The 22,492-nt window shown below is 46.7% G+C and overlaps 10 protein-coding genes across 11 annotated transcripts; 4 read left to right on the forward strand and 6 right to left on the reverse strand.

The window, feature by feature from the left end:
- Positions 1–199: 199 nt before the first annotated feature.
- On the reverse strand, positions 200–1,358 carry TSTA_124440 (uncharacterized protein; the record flags this gene model as incomplete). Its single annotated transcript, XM_002482667.1, has 3 exons — positions 200–728; positions 788–1,050; positions 1,107–1,358. The coding sequence occupies 3 exons, from the start codon at positions 1,356–1,358 to the stop codon at positions 200–202; spliced, it is 1,044 nt and encodes a 347-aa protein (XP_002482712.1).
- A 1,487-nt stretch (positions 1,359–2,845) lies between these two features.
- Positions 2,846–5,466, reverse strand: TSTA_124450 (eukaryotic translation initiation factor 3 subunit EifCb, putative). The gene is made up of 5 exons (XM_002482668.1): positions 5,302–5,466; positions 5,160–5,240; positions 4,923–5,028; positions 3,899–4,871; positions 2,846–3,849 (listed from the first exon to the last, which is right to left on the reverse strand). The coding sequence occupies exons 1-5, from the start codon at positions 5,363–5,365 to the stop codon at positions 2,857–2,859; spliced, it is 2,217 nt and encodes a 738-aa protein (XP_002482713.1). The 5' UTR covers positions 5,366–5,466; the 3' UTR covers positions 2,846–2,856.
- Positions 5,467–6,164: 698 nt separating this feature from the next.
- On the forward strand, positions 6,165–7,255 carry TSTA_124460 (SWIB/MDM2 domain protein; the record flags this gene model as incomplete). Of its 2 annotated transcripts, XM_002482669.1 has the most annotated exons (5): positions 6,165–6,171; positions 6,232–6,368; positions 6,419–6,880; positions 6,932–6,985; positions 7,037–7,255. In XM_002482669.1, 5 exons carry the CDS (start codon positions 6,165–6,167, stop codon positions 7,220–7,222), a joined length of 846 nt encoding a protein of 281 aa, XP_002482714.1. In that variant the 3' UTR covers positions 7,223–7,255. The 2 variants fall into 2 exon arrangements, with proteins under 2 accessions (XP_002482714.1, XP_002482715.1); XM_002482670.1 differs by having other exon boundaries at positions 6,932–7,255.
- Positions 7,256–7,550: 295 nt separating this feature from the next.
- TSTA_124470 (uncharacterized protein) lies at positions 7,551–9,542 on the reverse strand (the record flags this gene model as incomplete). Its single annotated transcript, XM_002482671.1, has 2 exons — positions 7,551–7,606; positions 7,736–9,542. 2 exons carry the CDS (start codon positions 9,540–9,542, stop codon positions 7,551–7,553), a joined length of 1,863 nt encoding a protein of 620 aa, XP_002482716.1.
- A 389-nt stretch (positions 9,543–9,931) lies between these two features.
- Positions 9,932–10,648, forward strand: TSTA_124480 (uncharacterized protein; the record flags this gene model as incomplete). Its single annotated transcript, XM_002482672.1, has 2 exons — positions 9,932–10,179; positions 10,235–10,648. The coding sequence occupies 2 exons, from the start codon at positions 9,932–9,934 to the stop codon at positions 10,599–10,601; spliced, it is 615 nt and encodes a 204-aa protein (XP_002482717.1). The 3' UTR covers positions 10,602–10,648.
- Positions 10,649–11,308: 660 nt separating this feature from the next.
- On the forward strand, positions 11,309–13,806 carry TSTA_124490 (C2H2 finger domain protein, putative; the record flags this gene model as incomplete). The annotated part of the gene is made up of 4 exons (XM_002482673.1): positions 11,309–11,830; positions 11,885–12,123; positions 12,175–13,369; positions 13,483–13,806. The coding sequence occupies 4 exons, from the start codon at positions 11,309–11,311 to the stop codon at positions 13,804–13,806; spliced, it is 2,280 nt and encodes a 759-aa protein (XP_002482718.1).
- A 1,096-nt stretch (positions 13,807–14,902) lies between these two features.
- Positions 14,903–16,799, forward strand: TSTA_124500 (ribosome biogenesis protein Rsa4, putative; the record flags this gene model as incomplete). Its single annotated transcript, XM_002482674.1, has 4 exons — positions 14,903–15,127; positions 15,184–16,208; positions 16,260–16,307; positions 16,358–16,799. The coding sequence occupies 4 exons, from the start codon at positions 14,903–14,905 to the stop codon at positions 16,599–16,601; spliced, it is 1,542 nt and encodes a 513-aa protein (XP_002482719.1). The 3' UTR covers positions 16,602–16,799.
- TSTA_124510 (extracellular SCP domain protein Pry1, putative) lies at positions 16,697–17,527 on the reverse strand (the record flags this gene model as incomplete). The annotated part of the gene is made up of 2 exons (XM_002482675.1): positions 17,171–17,527; positions 16,697–17,104 (listed from the first exon to the last, which is right to left on the reverse strand). Exons 1-2 carry the CDS (start codon positions 17,489–17,491, stop codon positions 16,697–16,699), a joined length of 729 nt encoding a protein of 242 aa, XP_002482720.1. The 5' UTR covers positions 17,492–17,527.
- Positions 17,528–18,123: 596 nt separating this feature from the next.
- On the reverse strand, positions 18,124–19,167 carry TSTA_124520 (NAD dependent epimerase/dehydratase, putative; the record flags this gene model as incomplete). The annotated part of the gene is made up of 2 exons (XM_002482676.1): positions 18,124–19,047; positions 19,075–19,167. The coding sequence occupies 2 exons, from the start codon at positions 19,165–19,167 to the stop codon at positions 18,124–18,126; spliced, it is 1,017 nt and encodes a 338-aa protein (XP_002482721.1).
- A 316-nt stretch (positions 19,168–19,483) lies between these two features.
- TSTA_124530 (secretion pathway protein Sls2/Rcy1, putative) lies at positions 19,484–22,491 on the reverse strand (the record flags this gene model as incomplete). The annotated part of the gene is made up of 3 exons (XM_002482677.1): positions 19,484–20,054; positions 20,103–22,329; positions 22,383–22,491. The coding sequence occupies 3 exons, from the start codon at positions 22,489–22,491 to the stop codon at positions 19,784–19,786; spliced, it is 2,607 nt and encodes an 868-aa protein (XP_002482722.1). The 3' UTR covers positions 19,484–19,783.
- Position 22,492: the final 1 nt, after the last annotated feature.

A 22,492-nucleotide genomic window follows, 5' to 3' on the forward strand; every position in this document is an offset into this window, starting at 1 on the left:
ATAGAGTACTATCTTCTATACTCATAATGCAATTTAATATGTCCATACCTCTTTTAAATCAGTCAGTATACTAAGAAGCTTCATTGAGCATTTTGTTGAAGTACTGGGAGCCCTGGTAATAATAAATCGAATGATTATATCAGGGTATACAACACGGCTATTATAGGTATCATAATCCGGCGTTTGCGCTGGCCATCTTCTAAACCAACATAAGTACCCCTATCACTTGTAACCAAGCAGCCGGGCCTACGAGACTCAACTCCTTCATCGACATGGCTGCTCCAGTCTTCGCAGTCCCAGTGGCAGCACTAGTAGCTCCAGGAGGCACAGTGCTGCTAGTCCCAGTCACAGTGCTGCTAGTCTTAGTCGTAGCGATGCTAGTACTAGTCACCATGATTTGACCATTCTTCCATGGCGACGCAGTTACAGTGTACATCACGCTGGACTGCGACCAAGTGAACACTGACCCGCTAGGCGGCGCTGTAACCGCATTCGCTGGCCCGGTATTATACAGTGTCAGGGTCCCATTCGGAGGGAGGTTGGCTGGCTTATAAAACGTGCTGGAATTCGACGACGGAGGCGCAAACCCTAGATTGTGGCAGTTGTATTGGTCAAGCACACTCCCACATTTGTCCCAGTGGATTACGGTGCCATAGATGGTGGAAGCTTGCAGCCAGATGTCTGCGCCCATGTCGGCGGGAATCGTATCCGGGCAGGTTTCGTACATTCTAGGTAGTCACTGATTCAGTATATTGATAGCAAAAAAGCGGGCAGCAAAGGTACATACGCAGACAACCCGGCACTAACCTCGCAGCATCCACACGCCGTGTTCTGATTCCCCTGCTGAATCACTGACGTCGAGGTGTCATTCGTGATGCACGTGTTGTACTCCTGCTGCGCCTTGGTGACCGATTGCAGCACCTTGCCGAGATTGCACGAGCAGCCACCGGGGGCACTATCTGGTGCCGGCCAGAATGGGATCGGTTCAGCAGCCGTGGAACATTGAGAGAAGTAAGCTGCTACCAATTTATCGTATTCGCAGGAGTATGCCTACAATACAACACGGTCAAATGAAATCGATGAAGGCAAGAACGCAGTTGACGTACTTGGTTCCAGCATGACTCAGCTACGCAGTTGATGTAGGACTGGTACATGGCGCATCCACAGCCCAGAACACACATCTTACTTCCATTGCACATATCCGTGCATCCCTTGCTCGTCGCAAGGGCTTGCGTTGTACAGCTGGTGAAAGCAGAGGGGTCTGCACAGACATCGGCAGTGATGTTGGTTTGTGCAAGGGCAAGAGTTGCAGCAGCCTCTAGGGCTATCAAGGCCCTAAAAATCGTTCTGGAGAGCATAGTTGATTTAGCAAACTGTGGTCAAGCTGACCAGCTGGGAATATCAAAAACGGGGACGACCGACTATAAACCCCCTACCCTGCCGTCTACCTATATAGCACCAACATAGCTTCCAGAAAGGCGAGGAAATACCGATTCTGACACCACAAGGCAGCTTTTAGTTCCATAGCTTGTTTTGATTAAGCCGTCGATAGGGTAAGCTAAACCTTTTTGTGTTAACTGCGTCGCATTTCCTTCGATAATCTCAGAAATTTCGATCCTGTGAATCAGCCGGGGCTGAAAGGAAACATATCAAGTCAAGCTCTTTTACCAATCGCTTCGATTTGTCTAATTGTTGTCAGGGCGGCGGAGCATTTGCGGGTCTTGAATGAGGCAGATTCGCTTAAATTGCACCGATTTAGCAAAGGGCCAGCCTAAGAGGGTGCCAGTAAATACTCGCCATTCATTGAAATAGTATGTTGGGCAATCCTTTGAATCCAACGTGTCCAAACAGATGATTAGTAACCAAGATCCTGTCAGGTAGTTACACCGACATGCAGAAACATACAGAAGTTTCGAAAAAGGTGGCTGATGCTTGTCGCAGAAAGCAGGAAAGGTTTAATGTCATTTTTCTCTATATAGCTATCCTAGCCAACTTCGCACTAACTCAATATTCTTCTCTGCTAATACTTTCCTATCTTATATTTTCATAGAGTTAATTATGTTATGGGCTAACACAATGGTTAGATCGTTCAGGCCTAGACCCTCACCGAAGCTCCATGAAGCTATTCATGATATCGGTGCTTGCCTCGGCTATTCAGCTATAAGTAGGACCCCCTTTATTAGAGTGCTCCATGAACGTTTTATATATCTTGTTATTCTTGTCATTGCTTGCTATGTTTGTCAGTAGATGCTGTAAATATCTTTCAGCAAGAATGATTTAGTTCCTTTCAACTTCATCAATATATATATGCCCAGCGCCATTCTTATGATTATTCCTAGATAACTTTCATTTATGTAGATATGTATGATGCATCTGAATAACCCAGTGTAAGATCACTATCTATATACATTGGTAGTAACTACCGTGTTCAAGAATTATCCATTGGCGTTTAGTACTCAAACAAAAAACGGTTACGACTTCCTGTTACATTTACGATATCCAGGTAACTACTTAGGTAGAGGTCAGAATAACTTGGATGTGTTGAATCGAGTTATCTACCTTACTCCTCTCTTCTCATCTTCATCTCGTCACGTCACATCAAATCATGAATATACATCATAAAGTAATTCCTGTATCATCATTCCCCTCCGTTTTGCATGTCTTGACATGTATGAACATTCAATGTTTTGTTTTTTTTTTCCGATCGATTGAGAGGTATTGAATCGATTATGAGATTGGATAAAAGCAAGCAAGAAAAGCAAAAAGAAAACGTTTCCCCGGTACCGAACGATTTTATAACAAAAAAAAGAAAGAAAAAGGTATGCAAGTAGAAAAGAGAAAATGATGAACGGGCGTCTATCCAATAATTTCCTCCGTCTCTTCAATAATCTCTTCCACAATCTCCTCAACAACCGTATCTGCTGCCTCTCCCTCAGCCCTGGCAACTGTCTTGGGTGTATCGACAAAGACATCTTCATCTTGCGGCAAACCGAGCTCTTCCTTTTCTTCGGTGAGAAGTTCCTTCTCCCTCCGAGACCAAGCCAACCATTCATTAAGGACACGCTTGCGTTTCTCGACGACAGCGGTATTAGCAATGTCGACGGCGTACTTGTCTTCCTCGTCGAATTCCTTGGAGTATTCACGCAGATTCTTGCGGACTTGTTTCTGCTCTTCCTTGCTCAATAGGGTGGGTGGTCGTGGTCGCCAGAGGAATTGCTTGAATTTCTCTGTGGGGTGTTCGGCTAGCGTCTCGCCGTAGAAAGTGTGGATGTTCCAGCCGTTTTCCATAGAATGAGTCCATACACTGGCGCTGCTGACGACGTATCGGCCCGTGGGATCCCAGTCAATGTCTGTGACGCCGTAGTGCTCTGCAGTCTTCAATAGCATAACGTTGGCATTCAAGTCCTTCTCGGCCTCTAGCTTTTCGCCTTCAAAATCCATATCCCAGAAATCGAGATCGAAGCTTGACTGCGAGTGGACAGTGGCAACGACCACAAATCGTCCCTTGGGTGACCAGTAGATACCGTTGCTGGTCTTTCGCTCTATCGTTCGCACAAGTCGGAAGTTTCCAATACCGGGACCCTTGACCTTCTCAGGTGCAAAGAAAGATACTGCTGTCTTAGGGGCTGTTGCTGCTCCTGCGACCGCCTCACCTGATGTAATCAAAACGAATCGGTCACCCTTGGGTTCCCAGGCAAAGTTGATCACTGTATCCTTCAAGCTGTCCACAACTTCGACTGGAACACCCTTTTCTTTGATACGGAAAATCTCCAAGTTTGTAGCCATACTCTTCTTGCTCTTGCTGTGTCGGTCGACCTTGACGCAGAGGAAGGCCGCTTGCGATTGCCACTGGATAATAATTAGAATTATGACGACTAACTGAGAGGAATCAACTTACGTGAAGCTTGACATCTGAAACCAAGAACAAATTTCGCGTACGAACAATTTCCTTTGATGGAACACTCATCAATCCCACCTTGGCTGGGTTGCTGCCAATTTCAGGAGTCCAGTAAGAAAGTAATTGTTCGTAGCGTTTGACACCCTCACGGATCACAGTAGCAGGTGCCCATTCAAAGTCCACAATGCCATCGATCTTGACAGAGGTCTTGTCCAGCAAGTTCATGCGCGGCAACTCGTAGATAGAGATCGACTGTCCTGGCAGCATTCGAGCAACGTAATTCTCATCTGCAGACCATTTGAATGCGGGCCATTGAATTTTCTTCTTAGGTGCGGCTGCATCGCCTTCGGGGCCAGCAAGGTCATGTGCTACGAAAGATCGCAAGGGTTTCGCTGTTTCGATATCCCAGATGATTATGTGCTTTCCATCTTCGTCAATAGTTAGAGGACCCGGTTGTCCCTCTTCGACCTGAATAGGACGCGCTGACCAGGTTGTAATGTACTTTTCATTAGGGGAGTATTCGATGAGCTGAACAAAAGGATGAGGAAGTTGCTTTTGCTTGGAGAATGAAGATCCACCCCAAAGTTGGACACCCTGAGGATGCATCGAAGCCAAGTACGTTCCAAGCGGCGACCATTGCACGAAAAGCTGTGTCCAGTGTGGGCGATCAACAACATTCTCTGGTTCGTCCTTCTTCATGTTCCAGAACACGCCGACTTTGTCACCACGGAAAAGGGCAAACTGATCTCGAGCGTTAGGATCACCGAGCCATGATCGCAAGTGTTCTTTCTCTTGGAAAGGAGGGATTTCGGGTGGGGTGTATTCCTCATCGATGCGTCCTTCGCGGCCATAGCGCTCAATATCGGTAAGCTTGTTGACTAGAAGGGTATGTTTTTTATCAAGAGCAACGCCGTGCAGTTGTTTAACGGCAGCTGATGCTTGTTCCGGGGTCTCGTATTCCACAAAGGCGTAACTGCGATAATCAGAGCTGTCTCCTTCATATTTGCTGGATTTTCAGTCTTACCCTTCAGACTTCTTCTCTTCATTCATGGGCATAAAAAAGTCGATCACGCGGCCAACAGCAGAGAGTTTTTTTGAAACATATTTGACGAGTTTATCCTTGTTATCCTCTGTGTAGTCATCGTCGTTAGTGCGATTCTTAACACCAACAATAATTTCCCTTCATCGCCACGTCGACTCATCAAGCCGTATTCAACGGCTATATTTCCACCTCCTTCGTAAGGACGGAATTGCTGCTCACCTGGCACAATCGGAAGACCATCGAGAACCACAAAGGCATCGTATCCTGACTCGAGTCGGACTTCGAACTGTTCGTGGAGATCTATTCATTCTGTTAGCTCGTTGCGGAGGGGTAAGCCAGCCGGCGAAATTTTATTTTTTACCATCGAAGTTGATGTCCTCCACGTCGAACTCGTCCTCGGAGAGGTTGTCGAAGCTGGGAGCCATATTGGGCAGACTGAAAATAAAGTATCAGTTTGAAAAGGGCCCAGTTGCTCGTTGTAGCGAGTTGCGCACTCAGCAGGATTGTTCGTCGACCTCTTTTGACTGGATCTTTGGTCTTGTCCAGCCGATGCTTTCTGTGTGTGCTGCTTAGTCATCCGTGCGAGACGGGGACAAACCAGACAAACACCATACTCTCACTCTTAGTCAATACACAGCGCCCTAGTTACTAATACCAAATAATTTGATAAACTTATATCATAGCTAAGAGATTATATCTACATTATACTCCACTCACAGCGAATAAATACTCGAATATTGAGGCTGGTTGTGGAATGCCTGATGCTTTTATGGCGACTAGGTCACGTGCCCATAGTTCGTCTTCCGCGGCTGCGGCTATTCCACCCAATCAACAGCGATTTCAGTGAGCTTCTCTCCTGCAGCTCATTTCTCTTTTGGAATCTCTCCACCAGAAAAGTTCCCCAGATCCGTATCTCATATCTTCGCCTCCTTGAAATATACCGTCTCTTTCATCTTCTACAAATTGCTAGTCTATCCACTGGGACATTACCTTTGTCGCTGTTTGAGCTCATCCTTTTAACCTCTCTCATGCCCCACCCGTCGTCTTAAGCGCCAGGCTCTCATCTACATCAACATAAGAATACGTAACCTCCTGCCATTCTTTCGCAAGCACTTCAAACTCTTACCTCTTGACCAATGCCGGGTCGCTGCGACTTCAATTGAGGATATTTTGCTTGGATTTCATTTGGGATTGCTACGTCTACGCGTGTTGTTGGCGCTCAACATGTCGCGTAAGTGAAACCAGGATTACTGCGGGCAGACGAACAGAACTGACCAACCTGTATATACAGTCTCTTCAGAGCAGCGCGCTTCTTTCACGAAAGTGATTGATTCGATTCTCGCTGCGAGCGACATAAATACCATCTCCTCCAAACGAATTCGACAGGGCCTTCAAGCCACTGTCGACTATGACCTCAATGACTACAAGGTTCAGATTGACTCACCATTGGACCATGTGAGGTTGCTAACATAAAGCAGGCTCCTGTCAAGGAGCTCATTATGGAGCGATTTGACTTATTCATGAACAAAAAAGACGAGCCCTCGACACCACCGGAAGACGTTGTCCCATCAACAGAGACCGCTAATGGCCATGGCAATGGCTCCCCCGCCCAAGAAACTAGCCATTCCCCTCCAACCGCATCGTCATCGCCGCAGAGAAAACGCGAGGCAGAAAGTCTAGCGTCAGACGGAACTGAGCCCAAGAAGCGACGCCCTGATCATGATGTGGATGCGGATGCGGAGTTCGCTGCGAAGCTACAGGCAGAGGAAAATAAACGTGCTCGCCCGACACGAGGTAGTGCTACGCGCAAGGTTGCGCCGTCTAAGAAGAAATCAAAAGCCAAGACCTCAAAGAAGATCAGAGCAGAAGATGACTCGGATTTAGAATCTACCTCTGAGACAGGTGCAAAGAAAGAAGTCAATCGCTCTGGTGGATTTCATGTGAGTGTACCTCAGACTGAGCTGGCGCAATAGTTTTTACTGATGGAGCAGAAACCTCTCAATCTATCTCCAGCCCTTTCGGAGCTTTTAGACGGTGAAGTGGCGGTGAGTTCACAAGTCAGATATTATATGCTGGATTCTACTGACACCAAGAAGCTCTCGCGCCCACAAACAGTGAAAAGAGTCTGGGAGTACATCAAAGCCAACGATCTTCAAGACCCATCAGACCGCCGCCAAATACGATGCGATGATCGCATGCGGCTTGTTTTCAAACAAGATCGGGTCCATATGTTTACCATGACCAAGATATTGAATCAGAACCTCTACGATCCTGGAGAATAGTCTTGTATCCTTTATTCTCAGCTCTATATCCCTCTCATACCCATCTCAGTACTCAGGAGTGACTGCTCGAAGCAGGACCTACCATACAGTCTACCATGCGTATGAGAACCTTTTGGACCACATCAAAGATGCGCTCACATCGATAACCACTGCTCCGATGTCATTCTGCTGAATCTAACCTACCCGACATTCACATCACGCCCCTCTTTCATACTACCACGATTGCTACCCCCGACTCATTGACGAACCCCTTCTATGTGTTCATGACTTTCTTTTCTTGGGTGATTGCATGGTTGATCTCATATTAGCGTTCGTAAAGTATATCCATTTAACTGTTCGCCTCGCTCAGCCTGGAGTTGATAGGTCTCGTATTTACGACTAGGTCTTTGATATATTTAGCATTATGAATATTACTGCCGTTTGACACTTGTTTCTCGTTTTAATCTGATTATTATTGGGAATCTTGTGGGACAAAAGTATAACTGCTTCATATTGAATTGGTGCTTCGCATACTATCTTCCAGCAAGCGTATCTTCTCATCTAACCCAGCAACAAGTTCGACGGTATCTCTGTGCGATGCAGCAGCAGCAACGGTATTCCGGAGAGACCGAGCTGCTTGTAAATAACATTCCAGCTGACGGTCATTCTTAACAGAACCACCTGCTCTTTCAACTGATCTATTGGGAAGAATATCCATTGACGATGTCGAATGAGAAATCTCAAAGCTGGTGATCATGGACAACCCTCGCAAACAAATCCAATAACACGCCCCTTTACATATATCTCGCAGTATCTCGGGACAGAAATTGACTAGCGCATATTCCTTGCCAGAGGATCCCTGGATCATAGTCTGGCGTAACCAGCCAGAGACGCTGTGGATACGACGAGTGGCGTTGAGGGTTTCATACTCGACTTTTAGAAGCAAACTCTCCCCTTCGAGGGAGTCTGGATCCCGAATGCCGTATTGGTGAATGATTTCGCCTATTTCTATGTAGCAGTTTGCGGCTAGGAGTTGACAGATTGTTTGTTGGAATTTTAGGGATTTGTTTTGGCGGGGAACATTAAGGGAACTCGTGCTCGTATCATCATCTGAAGACCATGGACGAAAACACTCTCTCCACCTATCGAGGTAGTTGTAAATATAGATGATTTTCTGGATATCAACCCCTTCCCGCCTCGCCGTAGGATTGCAGAGACAACTTGGAATCCTGCGCGCAATCGTCGCCAATTTAAAAATAGAATCAAGATACCCACGCCGTCTGCTTTCATCATTTGATGAACATTCGGCCAGATATTCCTTCTCATCTCGTATTCGTGAAATCCCCTTAGTTTCTAGGTTGAAGAATGCATCGAGACCATAGACATGCCAGAGGAGAAGAATACGTCGTTTTGATCTCTGAGAGAGTAGTTTTGATGAATCGGACGGATGGGAGGAGTGATAATCAATTCGGTATCGCATAGTCATCAGAACGAGAGAGTCGTGAGTAAGTAGGAGATTGCCTACACTCTCTTGTAACGGCGAGCCCGTCCCATGATCGTATTGGAAATTCACCATCAGCGCCAATGCTTCGAGGTCATCGAGCCGGATTATGTCTTGTTTTGCAGTCTTTCGGCCCTCTAGAAAGGTTTCTCTGAATTTGTTGGCGAGGGATTGTTGTTTTTGCCATTTATTGTCCGTTGAGGTGAAAATAACTCCTCGACAGGCGACGGCATAGATGAGTGTATCGCTGCATTTCTTCTGGTCGTAGTCCTCCCAGAACGCATCTTCACTTAGTATTGGTAGGCAAGGTGCGACGAGGTCAAAGTATGCACGGAGAGAGTCCTCGATGAGGCTGGAAGGGATGGCTATATCGGACAAGCTCAAAGCAGTCCCACAACCATGGTCTTGGGCTTCCTCCATTGAGTGGCCTCCGAGGGGATTCGACATCTCTCCCTCAAAGATAAAGGGTGGTTCGTTGGTCATAAATATCTGATCCAGAAACGAAATGGCATCTTCACTGATTTGCAGAAACGAATCTTCACCGATATCTATCGCCGCCACGGCATTTGTATCTTGTATAACGGATTCCCCTTCTATAACCTCAGCGGTCATTGAACGGGAATAAGAGCTTTCAGTATTCCCACCACCACGTAAGACAGTCTGACGTGGACTTCGAATGCGAATATCATCGGAACAATCTTGATCGCAAGACAACCGTCGGAGATCGCACGGGGTACAAGCTGAGAGCCCTTCAACAGCGCGAGCGGAACGGTCACATTTGATCTTGCGACGATAGCAGAAATTGCAGGACGTTCGTGGCTGGCCTCTTTTTAGTTTCATTTTTGTTTTGCTTCTAAGAGCAAAGAAAATGATTCATCTGATGATGATGTGGTCGGTATATGAACGGGAATTTCGCGGAGGTTCTGCGGAAACTGAGCGGGAATACGGTAAGGCTAGCCTTGTATAGGCCGTCAAACCAGTCAATTCATGCAACATTTGGATACTTCAGTAGCAAGTATCAAAGATTAGTCTACACCGTACAATCACCGCATAAAACCCGTATATCCAAATATCCCAGGCTGCCATTTTTCCTACATACATACCGTTGAAGACTGTTATAAATACGTCGTCCGAGCCCCTTTGCAGTACATTGCAATATATCATGGACTTAGCAACGGATTCTACGTCGAACTTTGCTATCCAAGTCTATAGTTGCTATGGAGAGCAACATGGCCAGCGTCGATATACCTCCCAACGCCATTGGGAGAATCTCCTTCACGCCCTCCTACGCAGCGAATGCCCTCTTTACAGTAGTGTTTGCTATCCTTCTATCTCTGCACGTCATCCTGGCCATCCTGTATAGAAAGTGGTATGGTTATGCAATTGGGATGCTGTGCGGCTTGCTCTTGGAACTTTTGGGCTGTGTGGCCAAAGTTCAACTTGCAAAAGATCGAAGCAACAAGGATGGATATATCATGTAAGAACCCTGGAACACCAAGAAGACGTGTGATTTGCTTATGGCTTTTTGGCAGGTATATCATTGGCCTTACCCTTGGGCCAACCTTCTTATCCTCATCACTCTACCTGGGTATCAGCGCTCTTCTGAGACACTACCGATCAACATGCTTTTCTCCCATCGGGCCCAGATCATTCACAACACTGTTCATACTCGGCGACTTTGCCTGTCTCTGCTTTATAGGAGTTGGAGGCTCGTTGGCTGCAATTTATGCCCAAAATCCGATTGGCGTTGACCTTATGCTAGCAGGACTGGCGACACAGGTCATGGTCACCGCAATATTCTGCGTTCTCCTATTGGTCCTTCATAGTGAGATACATAAGAAAGCAAAGAAAGATGGGCGGAATCAGTTCATAATGAGTGAGTGGCCTGCCACAAGCTAATCAAGGACCCATGTCGTCTAACTTGAGTGTGTATGGAAAAAAGTGGCAGCAACGGCAGCTACCTGTCTCTTTATTCGGTCGTGTTGGCGTGTTGCAGAATTGAGTAAAGGGTTTAATGGTCCGCTTGCATCTAAAGAGGGCATATTCATCGCTCTTGATAGCATCCCTATGATTATCATGTCAGTGCTCCTCACGCTGATGCACCCACGCATTTGGTTCGGGCGGCAGTAAGACACTGGACCAAATACGAAAAGAGATATTTGGCTATGGCGAGAGTTTCAGGGTTAATAGCAGATAGAGACCTGGGTGAGAAAGAAGATGCTTCTTTGAATGAAGTGTAGTCCCAGATTAGAAATGACTAAGCAAAGGAACCACGAATAAAGAGTAATAGTGAGTCATGATGTTAGGCTGAGGCGCAGTCAATGTCAAATTGAGCCAACTGTCAAAACATTCTAGTCACAACTCTTCGTTATTGTACATAACTAGAGCTGGAGAAAGAAGGCGAGTTCAGTTGAGGCGGAGTTGGAGAAGCTAAAGAGGAAGGCCCGCTGCACCCACTCAACATCAGAAAATAAAAACCACGCCTTTTTTCCGTTGAATACTCATCACTCTCACTCGCCCGCCTCTCGGTTATTGCGAACAATTTCAAGGCAAAACCGACAACTTTCATCAACGTATCTTAGCATCCTATTTACTACTGCGCAAAGATGTCGGAAGGCAATCCATCCGCGGGGCAAAATAGTAATCCCACTGGGGGCGAACGCGGCGGACGGCGACGAGGCGGCGGGCGCGGAGCTTCTCACAACTCAAATCGAACGGATCATCGCAGAAACGAAGGTCGCGCTGACGGAGGAGAACCCAGGAACTCTCGCGGCCGAGGCGGTAGGAGAGGAGGACGAGGTCATGGCCACGGCCATGAGCACAATAACCCGCCGCGAGCTTCAATGACAAATACAACTTCTGGCCAGCCTCCCGGCATAGATCTTGATGGAACAGGCACCTCCGGTGATCACCCGACTGGAGATGCCATAAAGAAGGAGGGTGAAGTGACAACAGGCAAGCAATTGACTGCAGCTGCCACGGACGAGCCTGACGATGGCGAAGTATGTTTTATTTGTGCTTCGACCGTTGAGCATACGTCCGTGGCACCCTGTAATCATAGGACTTGCCATATTTGTGCGCTTAGATTGAGGGCATTGTACAAGAACAAAGCTTGCGCACATTGTCGAGTATGTTGATATTCTGAGTCTGGATTCAATATCTCTGACCTAACCGATCTCTAGACCGAGTCGCCGTTTGTGATATTCACTGACGATCCTGCCAAACGTTTCCAAGACTTCAAAAGCACCGACATAATTCGGACCGATCCGAACCTCGGAATCAAATATGAGAAGGATGAGATCTATGAAGACACTGTCATTCTGTTACGTTACAATTGTCCGGATAAGGATTGCGATGTTGCCTGCATGGGGTGGCCGGATTTACATCGTCACGTCAAGAGCAAGCATGGAAGATCTATGTGGTATGTCCCTGTCTCGAAATTTGAGAGCACAATGTGGCTGACTTCTTCAAGCGACCTATGTACTCGGAATAAAAAGGTCTTTACACACGAGCATGAACTTTTCACTATTGCGCAGCTTCGCAAACATGAAAAGTACGGAGATGATAACCCCGGTGCCATCGACCAAAGTGGTTTCAAAGGACATCCCGAATGTGAATTCTGTCACGAACGCTTCTACGGCGACGATGAATTGTATGCTCACTGCAGAGACAAGCACGAACGATGCCACATATGTGACCGACAGCCTGGTAATCGCCGCCATCAGTACTACATCAACTATGATGCTCTCGAGGATCACTTTCAGAGAGACCACTTTCTCTGCTTGGATAAGGAATGCCTGGAAAAGAAATTTGTGGTGTTCGAAAGTCAGATGGATCTCAAAGCTCATCAGCTCGAAGCACATCCCAATGGACTTTCCAAGGACGCTCGACGAGATGCACGTACTGTAGACATCTCAACATTCGATTATCGTGCCCCTTATCAACCTGGAAGGCAGCGCCGTGGCGAGCGCGAAGGACGTGGCGCCGGCAGAGGACGTGATCCCAATGCAGACTCACTTCCAGTCTCAAGCGCGCAGCCTCTACGAAGAGATGAGCTCGCTTACCAACGACAAATGGCCATCCAAAGTGCACAATCTGTGTCTACTCGAAGCTTCGGTGGACAACTCACCACGCGTGAGCCTCCTGCTGCTCGCACCCTTGCTGGACCTCCACCTGGTCAAACCCCTACCGCAGGCACTCGTACTCCCCCAGTCCCTGTGAATGCCATGGAAAATCTAAGCCTAAACACATCTCTCTCCCCTCAAGACCAAGCCCGTCGCCTTCGCCATTCCGCCGTCATCGAACGCGCATCCAATCTCCTCCAAAATGACGCCACAAAGACCTCCGAATTCCGCACCAAAGTCTCCAACTACCGCACATCCCTCATCTCCGCAACCGATCTCATCGATTCATTCTTTTCATTATTCGACACACCAACCTCAGAATTGGGGAAGCTAATCAAAGAACTTGCCGAAATCTACGAAGATGATTCCAAAAAGACCGCCTTGCTATCAGCATGGAATAATTGGCGAGCCATCAATGAGGATTACCCAGCATTACCAGGACCGAACGGGATCCTCCCAGGTTTGTCGTCTGGTACAACGGGCTCCGGTGGGAAAAGAGTATTACGTCTCAAATCGTCGACTGCGCAATCCTCGCGCTCGGCAGTTGGTCGAGCTGGTAGTTTATCAAGTACAAGCAGTACCAACCCCTTCCCACCATTATCAGCGTCTACTTCTTCTTCTTCGTCTAAGCGGGCTGCTCCGCCAGTCTGGAATAGTACACCCCCAACCCGGCCGTCAATTACAACTACATCATCCTACGCGCGACCCGCACCACGCGCATCCACAGTCCCGCCCGCGAACAACAGATCAAACCGCATTCCGGCTTTACCTGCCGCCCGAAACCGAATACGTTAATGGCCGGTCTTACGCGTGGAACTGTGCGATGGGATGATCGTCGAGGTCCTGCTCCGGCTGCTTGGGGTACTGAAAATACTACTTCGGGTGCTTCGATGCCGAGGAATAGCGGTGATGATATTTCTAGTGGGGGGAAGAAAGGGAAGGGAAAGAAGGGGAAGCAGATTTTATTTCAGTTTGGTTAGGTTCAGCTCTCTTATGAGTAGCTAATGTATATAGAGATAATAGTTTCACTAAGCGTACATACAAAATAGAGCAACCGTTGGAAGGCACAAATGTATAGCTTACGGATGTGAGGACTTTGTCGGCGTCGATAAAATTCTTCAACACTACAAACATTAGCCTCACCATAAAACTAATAATTGAGGAACGACTAACCCTCACTGATGGCAAAGAAAATGTCTACTTTAGTGCTCAGTAGGAGGTTGCAGTATATTAGTCCGCAATAACCTGGAGCCCATGGTAGTTAGGGTTTCATTCAGCAAACCGAACAAACACTTTCGCGATTTGGCATTTTGAAGGTTTTGTATCAGTCCCAGTGATACTGCCGCAGATAGGTTGATCACCATGGAACCTTGAGAAGCTTCGAATTTGATGCGGATGGCCAACAAGCTGGCTGTATTCGAACCAACGGAGCTTTTGTTCATGAAGAGCCACTACTTTGCAGCAGTATGCTTTAGTCCTCTGATATCTCATTTAGCAGTGGCACTAATTGACATTACTGCTGGACTAGCATGCGGGAGTCTGTCTATAAAGCAGTACTCTGCCAGATCTGTGACAGACAGTAACTCTTAACTCTTATACCCGGAGAGAATGGAAAGTAAACATCATGTCAATGTGCAGCTCTATATATTTCAAAACTTGGCGAGGCACCGCGAGACTTGCTTATAGCACAAATGACTTCCTGATATGCTATGCTCGTGCCAGAAGCCGTGGGCCTGGTACGAGTATGCGTGGGTTGACTGAAGCCAGACCGAGCTCGTCTCTCATTTGGAGGATCGTTGTCGGTGGTGAGAATTGACGACATTCTTAACAACTTGATAAGTTCTTAGGTGGTTAAGGATTGAGGACGTCGACTAATTGTCCAAGATGAAAAGGAGGAAACTATTTAAAGAGACTGCCAGTTTCCCTTTTAGGAAGGCACGGTGCGATAAGATAAGGACTTCCAGAAAGGGTTTAGTGCGGGAAAAAGTCCAAAATTTCCATCTCATCTGCGACTCTTGGCAATACATTTTCAGCAACAAACCAGTCACTTTCGAACATACAGGTGTAATTAGCAAAATGGCGACACTATTACCCCCTCCAAGCAAAAAGCAAAAACGCGAAATTGCCGAAAGGGCTCGGGAACAACAAGAAATCGACATTGTCCCTCGAGATCTCGGCAGTGTTGTACTGCAGTTTATCGACGAGTCTACCGGAAAACCCACGAAGGGCGAGATCAAAGTTCCTGTTGCGAATACTACCGTGCGAGAGCTGGAGACTATCCTGAATAGTATATTGGATAATGTGAGCACCCTCTGAAAATTTGATGTTTCTCTCAGAGCGCTAATGGGCTATAACAGTCGGAACATGACCGAGTTCCTTACAGATTTGCATATAAATCCGAAAAAGAAGATGGGCAGACAATTGATATTCTCTCCGATCTCTACGACGCATTGATCAAACCCGGTGTAAAAACTACAGAAGATGTTATTCGGCTCCACTACACCCCGCAGGCCGTTTTTAAAGTGAAGGCAGTGTCGAGATGCTCTGCGGCAATAGCTGGACATGGCTCTGCCATCCTGGCGATAGCTTTCTCTCCCGCGTCGTCATCGACGATGGTCACTGGTAGTGGTGATAATACTGCGAGAATATTTGACTGCAATACCGGTACACCGATCGAGACTCTGAAAGGGCACACGGATTGGGTGTTGGCAGTGTCATTTTCTCCAAATGGTCAGATGATAGCGACGGGCAGTAAAGACAAGACAGTGCGACTCTGGTCTTCATCCAAAGGGAAGCCACTAGGAACGCTCAAGGGTCATAGTAGATGGATTAATAGTTTATCGTGGGAACCGTACCATACTCAAGAGGCCGGACGACCACGATTAGCGTCTGCATCCAAGGATACAACAGTGAGAATATGGGATGTCGTCAATAAGAGGATTGAAATGGTCTTAAGTCACAAAGACTCCGTGACATGTGTACGCTGGGGTGGGATTGGGAAGATTTACACCGCATCATTGGACAAGACTGTCCGGGTCTGGTCTGCTAAGGATGGTACTTTGATTACCGCATTGGGAGCTCATACACACCGAGTCAATCATTTAGCACTTTCGACTGATTTCGTATTACGAACCGCTTTCCATGACCATACGCACAAGATACCTGAGACAGAGGCTGAAAAGGTGGAGGTAGCGAAAAAGCGATTTGAAAAGGCTGCCACTGTTGCTGGTAAAATCACGGAGAGGCTGGTATCAGCCAGTGACGATTTTACGATGTATCTTTGGGATCCTGAAAACTCAACGAAACCTGTTGCAAGGATGTTGGGCCATCAGAAAGCAGTCAATCACGTCACATTCTCTCCTGACGGGGCCTATATTGCAAGGTATTTATATCTTTTCAAGTTTGCTGTTTGAAGTTAGCTGACGTATTCCAGTGCTGCATTCGATAATCACGTCAAACTCTGGAATGCCAGAGATGGGAAGTAAGTTTCTCCACCAATCCATGCGCTCATCACAAGCTGACGAACTACAGATTCATCAATACATTTCGCGGGCATGTCGCAGCAGTCTATCAATGCTGCTTCTCAGCCGATTCCCGTCTACTCGTTAGTTCATCGCAAGACAGCACCCTAAAAATATTTGAGGTTCGCACGGGGAAACTTGTAATGGATTTACCAGGACATGAAGATCAAGTCTTTGCAGTGGACTGGTCACCGGATGGAGAGAGAGTTGGGAGTGGAGGTGCCGATAAAAAGGTCAGAATCTGGCGACATTAAGAACATTGTAATAAGTACATAGGATGAGATACCCAGTCATACCCAAGATACCAGATCATTTTCATCGTTCTTCCTACGAACTCAAACGCCAACGATCATAGAAACGTCAAAATCAATACAGCAAAAACAATCATGAGCCAAACATCAAACACATTCACTTTCAACCAAGTACCCAAAGAAACCAATGGCTCAACATTTTCCTCGAAATATTTATCATGATCACCAACTACATTCCCAGGCGGCCAATACTCACACACCAGAAACCATCCAACCGCTTTCCCAGTCTTGCCACCGTTATCACCATTCAGATTCGCCGAACAGTCCGCAAGACCACATCCGACGTCCGTCGTGGCCTTCCAGACTAACTGCGTGAAATGGCCCGTCTTTTCACTAAAGCCTGTGGGACGATTGTAGTCGTATTTCTTACTCTCGATGGCCCATGCATCGACCGCGGCTGTGACATTGCTATAGCCTTCTGCGAGGTTTTCGCCGTAGGGACCTCCCTTCATAGGTCTCGATATCAGCCTGGTGGAGGATCCTGCAGTCAAGATAGATGGTGGAGGACATACGGAATGTTTCCAATTACATGGCTTAGCCCATTGTTTAGCATATGTCGCCAGTGTATCGTTCCATATCACACCAGTAGCATTGTGTTGACGACGATAGTAATTCGTTTGATTGAGGATGTCGTACTCGAATAGTTCTGGATTAGTATATGAGGGCGATACAGGCGCAGCTGAAGGTGTTACTGTTACGGTGACGACTATAATAGTGCCTGCGCGTTGTTCGAGTGTTGGTGTTGGAGGAGCTCGGGTTAGGGTTTGTGGTAGGCTATAGTTGGATGCGAGTACTGTATGGAATGATAGGAAGTAGAACGAAAGATATCGCATTGTCTTTCTATGTGATGATGTACTGTGTGAATTTTCGTCTACATTTCGTTTTAATCGCAGATCAGTATAGCTACCAGTGTAGGTGGAGAGGAGCTTATAGGTAAGTAGAGTCATCGTCGTTCAAAGTCACTCAGTCATCCATAGCTATATGAATCGAATAACATTAAATACAATGTCTCATCTGAATAAATCTAGGCCTAACAATAAACAGATCGAAACTTCTGATATTGAAGAAAGTTGGAATGATTGGCTACTGGTTGAAGTTGAAACGTTTCAGTAGGCGCTGTAATGGGGCAGTTTTCGCTAGCCCTAACCTACCACATAGTTTGACAGATCTATTCCCACGACATTGGTTGAAACAAATCTAATGTTTTGCTTATGATGGCCCATTGTGTCAAGACTACTCGTAATGATTATTCCTTCCCTCTTCTGTCTCGACCACATTAACTGATATGATTGCCAAACGCATCCGTGGATGGATTCATAAGGTTGTTTTGTTTTCCCTCTCTAGCTTGAACTTCTATAGCCTACCTAATAGATCTAGGAGACTGAGGTTCTATACAAGATTTTAGATCATGAAGTTCGCCCCCGCTAGCGCTCCACCAGGCCTGAAAGCATTCAGAATCAACATATCAGGACTTCTCAAGCAAAACCTCAATACTCTTCACCGTATCCTCAACACTCTCCTTCAAAGTCCTATACTTCAACCCCAACTCATTCACCGACCTTGAATGATCAACCTTATAAGGCGGTCCACTCCCCGGATACCGACCCAACTCCAAGGCATCACCCTTGGGCAACAAATCCTTGTATTTCGGAAACGACTCGGCAATAATTTCGACCAAATCAACATTACAAAACGGGCTGGCGCATAGGAAGTAACGTTTCCCAGCAGCCTCATCCTTCTCAATGGCCAATACATGCGCCAACGCCGTATCACGTACATCAACCCAGAACAAACTGCCCGTAGGCGGACATTTATCCTTCACTTTCCCCGTAATAAAGTCCAAAAATCGAGCATTCGACGTATTCAAATTCTCCAATGAGGCTGTATTGGCCGCCACAGGACCAAATATGAGCGTCGGATTCAAAGAAGTCAATGTAAACCCCGGTTTTTCCTTCTCCATAAACTCCCACGCAGCCTTTTCGGCAAGGGCCTTTGAAGTCCGGTACCCAGCTTGACCTGCGGCATTTTCAGGATCAAGAGCAGTCTCCCAGGTCACCGGATTCCAGTCCTGTTCACTATACGTCGATCCGACGGGTTTATTGACGTTGTTGTACATGGCTGCGAAGCTAGATGTAATAGCCACCTTCTTCACCGAGGGGGCATATTTCCTTATCGATTGCAACACGCCCACTGTTCCGTTTACGGCGGGATCAAGCATGTCCCTCTTCACATCCTCGATGCGATAATGGAAGGGACTCGCGGTGTGTATCACTGCATCTAGCGGCGGATTCTGTTGAACAGCCTCATCAAAGGCGTCTAATTGAGCAATGTCCTTTACTATCGCATACGTGAGCTGAGAGGCTGACACATTCGGTCTGTCAGCGCGCATCTGTTGTGCTTTCTCGGCGGAGCGTACTGTTGTCACGACCAAGTACCCTCTTGAGAGTAGAGTGTCGACGACAGTGCCGCCGAGAAAGCCACTGCCACCGGTAACGAGAATACGAGGCATGTTGATTATTTGCTTTGATCTTAGCGTATGGAGCACAATTTATAACTAGACAACAGACTTTGCAGGAAAGTGAGTGAAAGCAAGGGCCAGTCACTTATATACCTCCCATCTGGGCAACAAGGGGCCCATTTTTCTAGATATCTCCGCCAATATCGCCGTAAACCCCGCACAAGGCTTTACCAACACTTAGAGCGTTGATAACTAGTGGATAAGAGCATATGAAACGAAGATCCGCGTACTGTCGGCGTTGTCAACGACGAAGTTTCAGTCTATCAACTCGAGTCGGCGTTACTGGCGAAATTTGTCGTAGTACGTATAAGAATGATTTCTGACATCTCTGTAACGCCGAGTTACCAGCAATTCTCCAGGTAAATAGTAAAACGAGATACATCTGTTGTATCATCGTAGTATGTATATAGCTCCAAGGATTTAAGCGAAGATTCAATCAACCACGGACGCTGCTTAGAAAACAAACCAACATCACGCCAACATCGAGACGGAGTTGTATCCACAATATTCGTAATCGGCGTCTAGGATACGTGCTAGTTATATGCGGAAATATGTATATACATATACATGGAGAAGATCGAGGCCGCCGTCATGAAACATCATCACATCACATCAAACTACATTCCAAGCCATACATGGCTCGCTCAACATCGCGTCGAACCTGAAACCAATCTGCACGCCGTTCAGCAAATTCATATACTTCCTCGGCACGGAAAATGCCATAGAATCGATCGTTATCGGCGATAACGAATGCCAGTTCTTTGGCATCGGATGGGTCAATGAGATAGATCTGTGATAGTTCTCGGAGAGCTTTGAAGTAGAGGAGCAGTTCGTTATTCTTTAGGTTTTGAATAAATTTGAAGTAATGGTTCATATCACTGTTTTTGATTAGATTTTGAAAGCAAGATTCTTGACGAAAACCATACCTGATCAGTTTGAGTGATCCGTCAACGCTGATCCGTTGGCGTTTGAGATGCTTGCAAATAGCTGCAAAAAGCCTGAGTCCAACTTCTTGATTGAACACATCAAGTGTGCTTTTATCCGTGCTACCGATAAGCATGGAGGTGTGCGATGAAACAACATCAATCACGCCGATTGCAGCATCGCTAACACTGATGTCGGGCATTTTTTTCCCGGCGTCAATATCGGCTTCCGGATTATAATCAGTTGTCAATTGTTTTGTGGCGAGAATATAGTCTACCTCCTCCATGAGCACATCAATACCCTTATTCAAGCCAGAAGCCACACATTCATCGAGTCTTTGCTCGAATTTCTTCTTGCCTTTTGCAGCTGGGTCGAGAAAGTCGCTGCGATCGATAAGTTTTGCGCCGATGAGTTCTTGTTCGTAAAAGACATCCATCATTTGTAATATAAGATCGCCGACGTTTACAAGCTCAAGAAACGTTACTAAAGGTTCTACTCCGTTTTTGTCTCGTTCACCTTGCTCGCGCGGTCGGTAGTTTGATAAATGATCAACAGCTTTGGTAAACCCTTTAATGACATGTCGATGTCCAAGGATTTCGAGAAGTGAGATAAATATCCCTTCACATTGCAGTTTTGCCGTATTGCCCCAATCGCCCCCTAGCTTCACGAATTGAACAGTACGCTCGAGGCTGGTCTTTGCCGCATGAACTAATCCGAGGGCAACTTCTATACTGAATAAGGATTTAATACCTTCCAGTCTGGAATTCATCAAAGCAGCTTTTGCAGCCAATTCATCTGAGGGTGCCTCTGGCAACGGAGTGGCAGGTGTAGGAGGAGAAAAGGTCGAGAATCGTGCCGTATTCTTGTTATGCGATGCTGCGTTCTCAGTCTCAGGAACTGCACTTCGCTGAGTCTTGCTAGAGAAGGACGGTAGAGGTAATATAGTAACGGGCGCCATGAGCACTTTCTTGAATGACGTTAAAAAGTCATTCTTGGCGGCTTGCCGGTTCACGTTGGACATGAGAAACGATTCTGTCGATGCCGCTTGTTCAGACAGTTGCCGATCCCAGTCCTCGACAGTGGCATCGCACCCTTTACGGAAGAAGTCGAGCTCTTCAGCAAGATAAAGATCTAAATGAGGCTCAAATATTTGAGCCATGACGCGCGCTATAGCGTTTTCCTTGCTCACTCCAGATGCAAGAGGAATTTCGAGGTCTGAGAACAGGTTGAAACATTGAGCAAATGTTCCAGAAACGGCTTTAAGATAACTCTCGATATTGCTTTGGTGTAGTTCGTCAAACAGGCCTGTTAAAAAAGGTGAGACCACGTCAACACTGGCTTTGTCAAGGAAAGGCAGAGCAACGTCTAAATCTTTCGGGAATGCGCCATTAATGGCCTCAATTTCCTTGTTATATGCGACTCCAAATCGCGTAAAAAATGCTTGAGTATGCTCCACTTTAACTTCCAAAGTTTCCGTGTCTATACAATCTTGGACTCTCCCGAGCTCGGACTTCCTTGTGATGATGTGATTGTGATGGAGGAAAAGATCGACTGCAGACTGTCCACCATTGAGGTACCACAAAACGTGTGTATATTTGCGCATTTCCCCATTGACATCTGATGCTTCGTATGCATTCCGAAACTCACGGATTGCGGCTGTTTCAAATAGTTGTATCGCTTCCTGAAGACATGCTTCTCGATGAGCCCATCCGTCTGAAGTGTCGCTGTTGGCGAATTTCACAATTTGAGCGAGCATCTTAGCCTGACTTTCTGGATCGGTATACCGCCTAAACACCAGGCTATCTGTAGATCCTCCACTCTTTGCGATGTCATTATACAAAGGCGCCAAAACAGCATGGACCTTGCCGTATTCTTGACGCGCATTTCCGCGTAGTGATTTGACACGGCGCAAAATGTCGAGTGTCTCATCCTCGTGAATTGGAATTTCTGTCTCTTTTGTTGCGCCAGACGATACAGGTATCGTATCGAACCCATCTGTCGGGTTCTTATAAACACTTGATCGTCTCCCATATCCAGTTGCAGGTGTTGTAGGCGACATCGGTTTCTCTGCATTTTGCCTCGCCTCCTCTTCATTCCAGCAGCCCATTCGCTTCAACCTTGCTATCCATCTAGCGTCCTCGTAGACCATTTCGCGCATACGTTTCGAAGTTTGCGCAACACGGATGAGATCTGGCGGATCGACATAATCCAGTACCTGCGACATCAATTCTTCCATGCATTAGTTGTGTATGGCATTGCATGCTTGGGAGCTTGCAGCATACCTGCAGGTAAGACCGGTACAAGGATCTCCATGGAAGCCATTTTAAGCGACGCCAAAACATCTCGGCGCGGCGGAGCGCGAGAGGCGGGCGGTCTCTTAGGCTTCGACATT

Source organism: Talaromyces stipitatus, genomic scaffold (assembly GCF_000003125.1).
Source record: "Talaromyces stipitatus ATCC 10500 scf_1105507295555 genomic scaffold, whole genome shotgun sequence".
Taxonomy (NCBI): domain Eukaryota; kingdom Fungi; phylum Ascomycota; class Eurotiomycetes; order Eurotiales; family Trichocomaceae; genus Talaromyces; species Talaromyces stipitatus.

Excerpts from the sequence above, each read along its gene's own strand:
- TSTA_124450 (XM_002482668.1), bottom strand. The coding sequence starts at position 5,365 with ATGGCTCCCAGCTTCGACAACCTCTCCGAGGACGAGTTCGACGTGGAG. Across the intron at positions 5,029-5,159 it reads TGGTCTTCCGATTGTGCCAG|AGGATAACAAGGATAAACTC; the intron begins GTGAGCAGCAAT and ends ATGACTACACAG. Across the intron at positions 3,850-3,898 it reads TTTCAGATGTCAAGCTTCAC|TGGCAATCGCAAGCGGCCTT; the intron begins GTAAGTTGATTC and ends ATTATTATCCAG.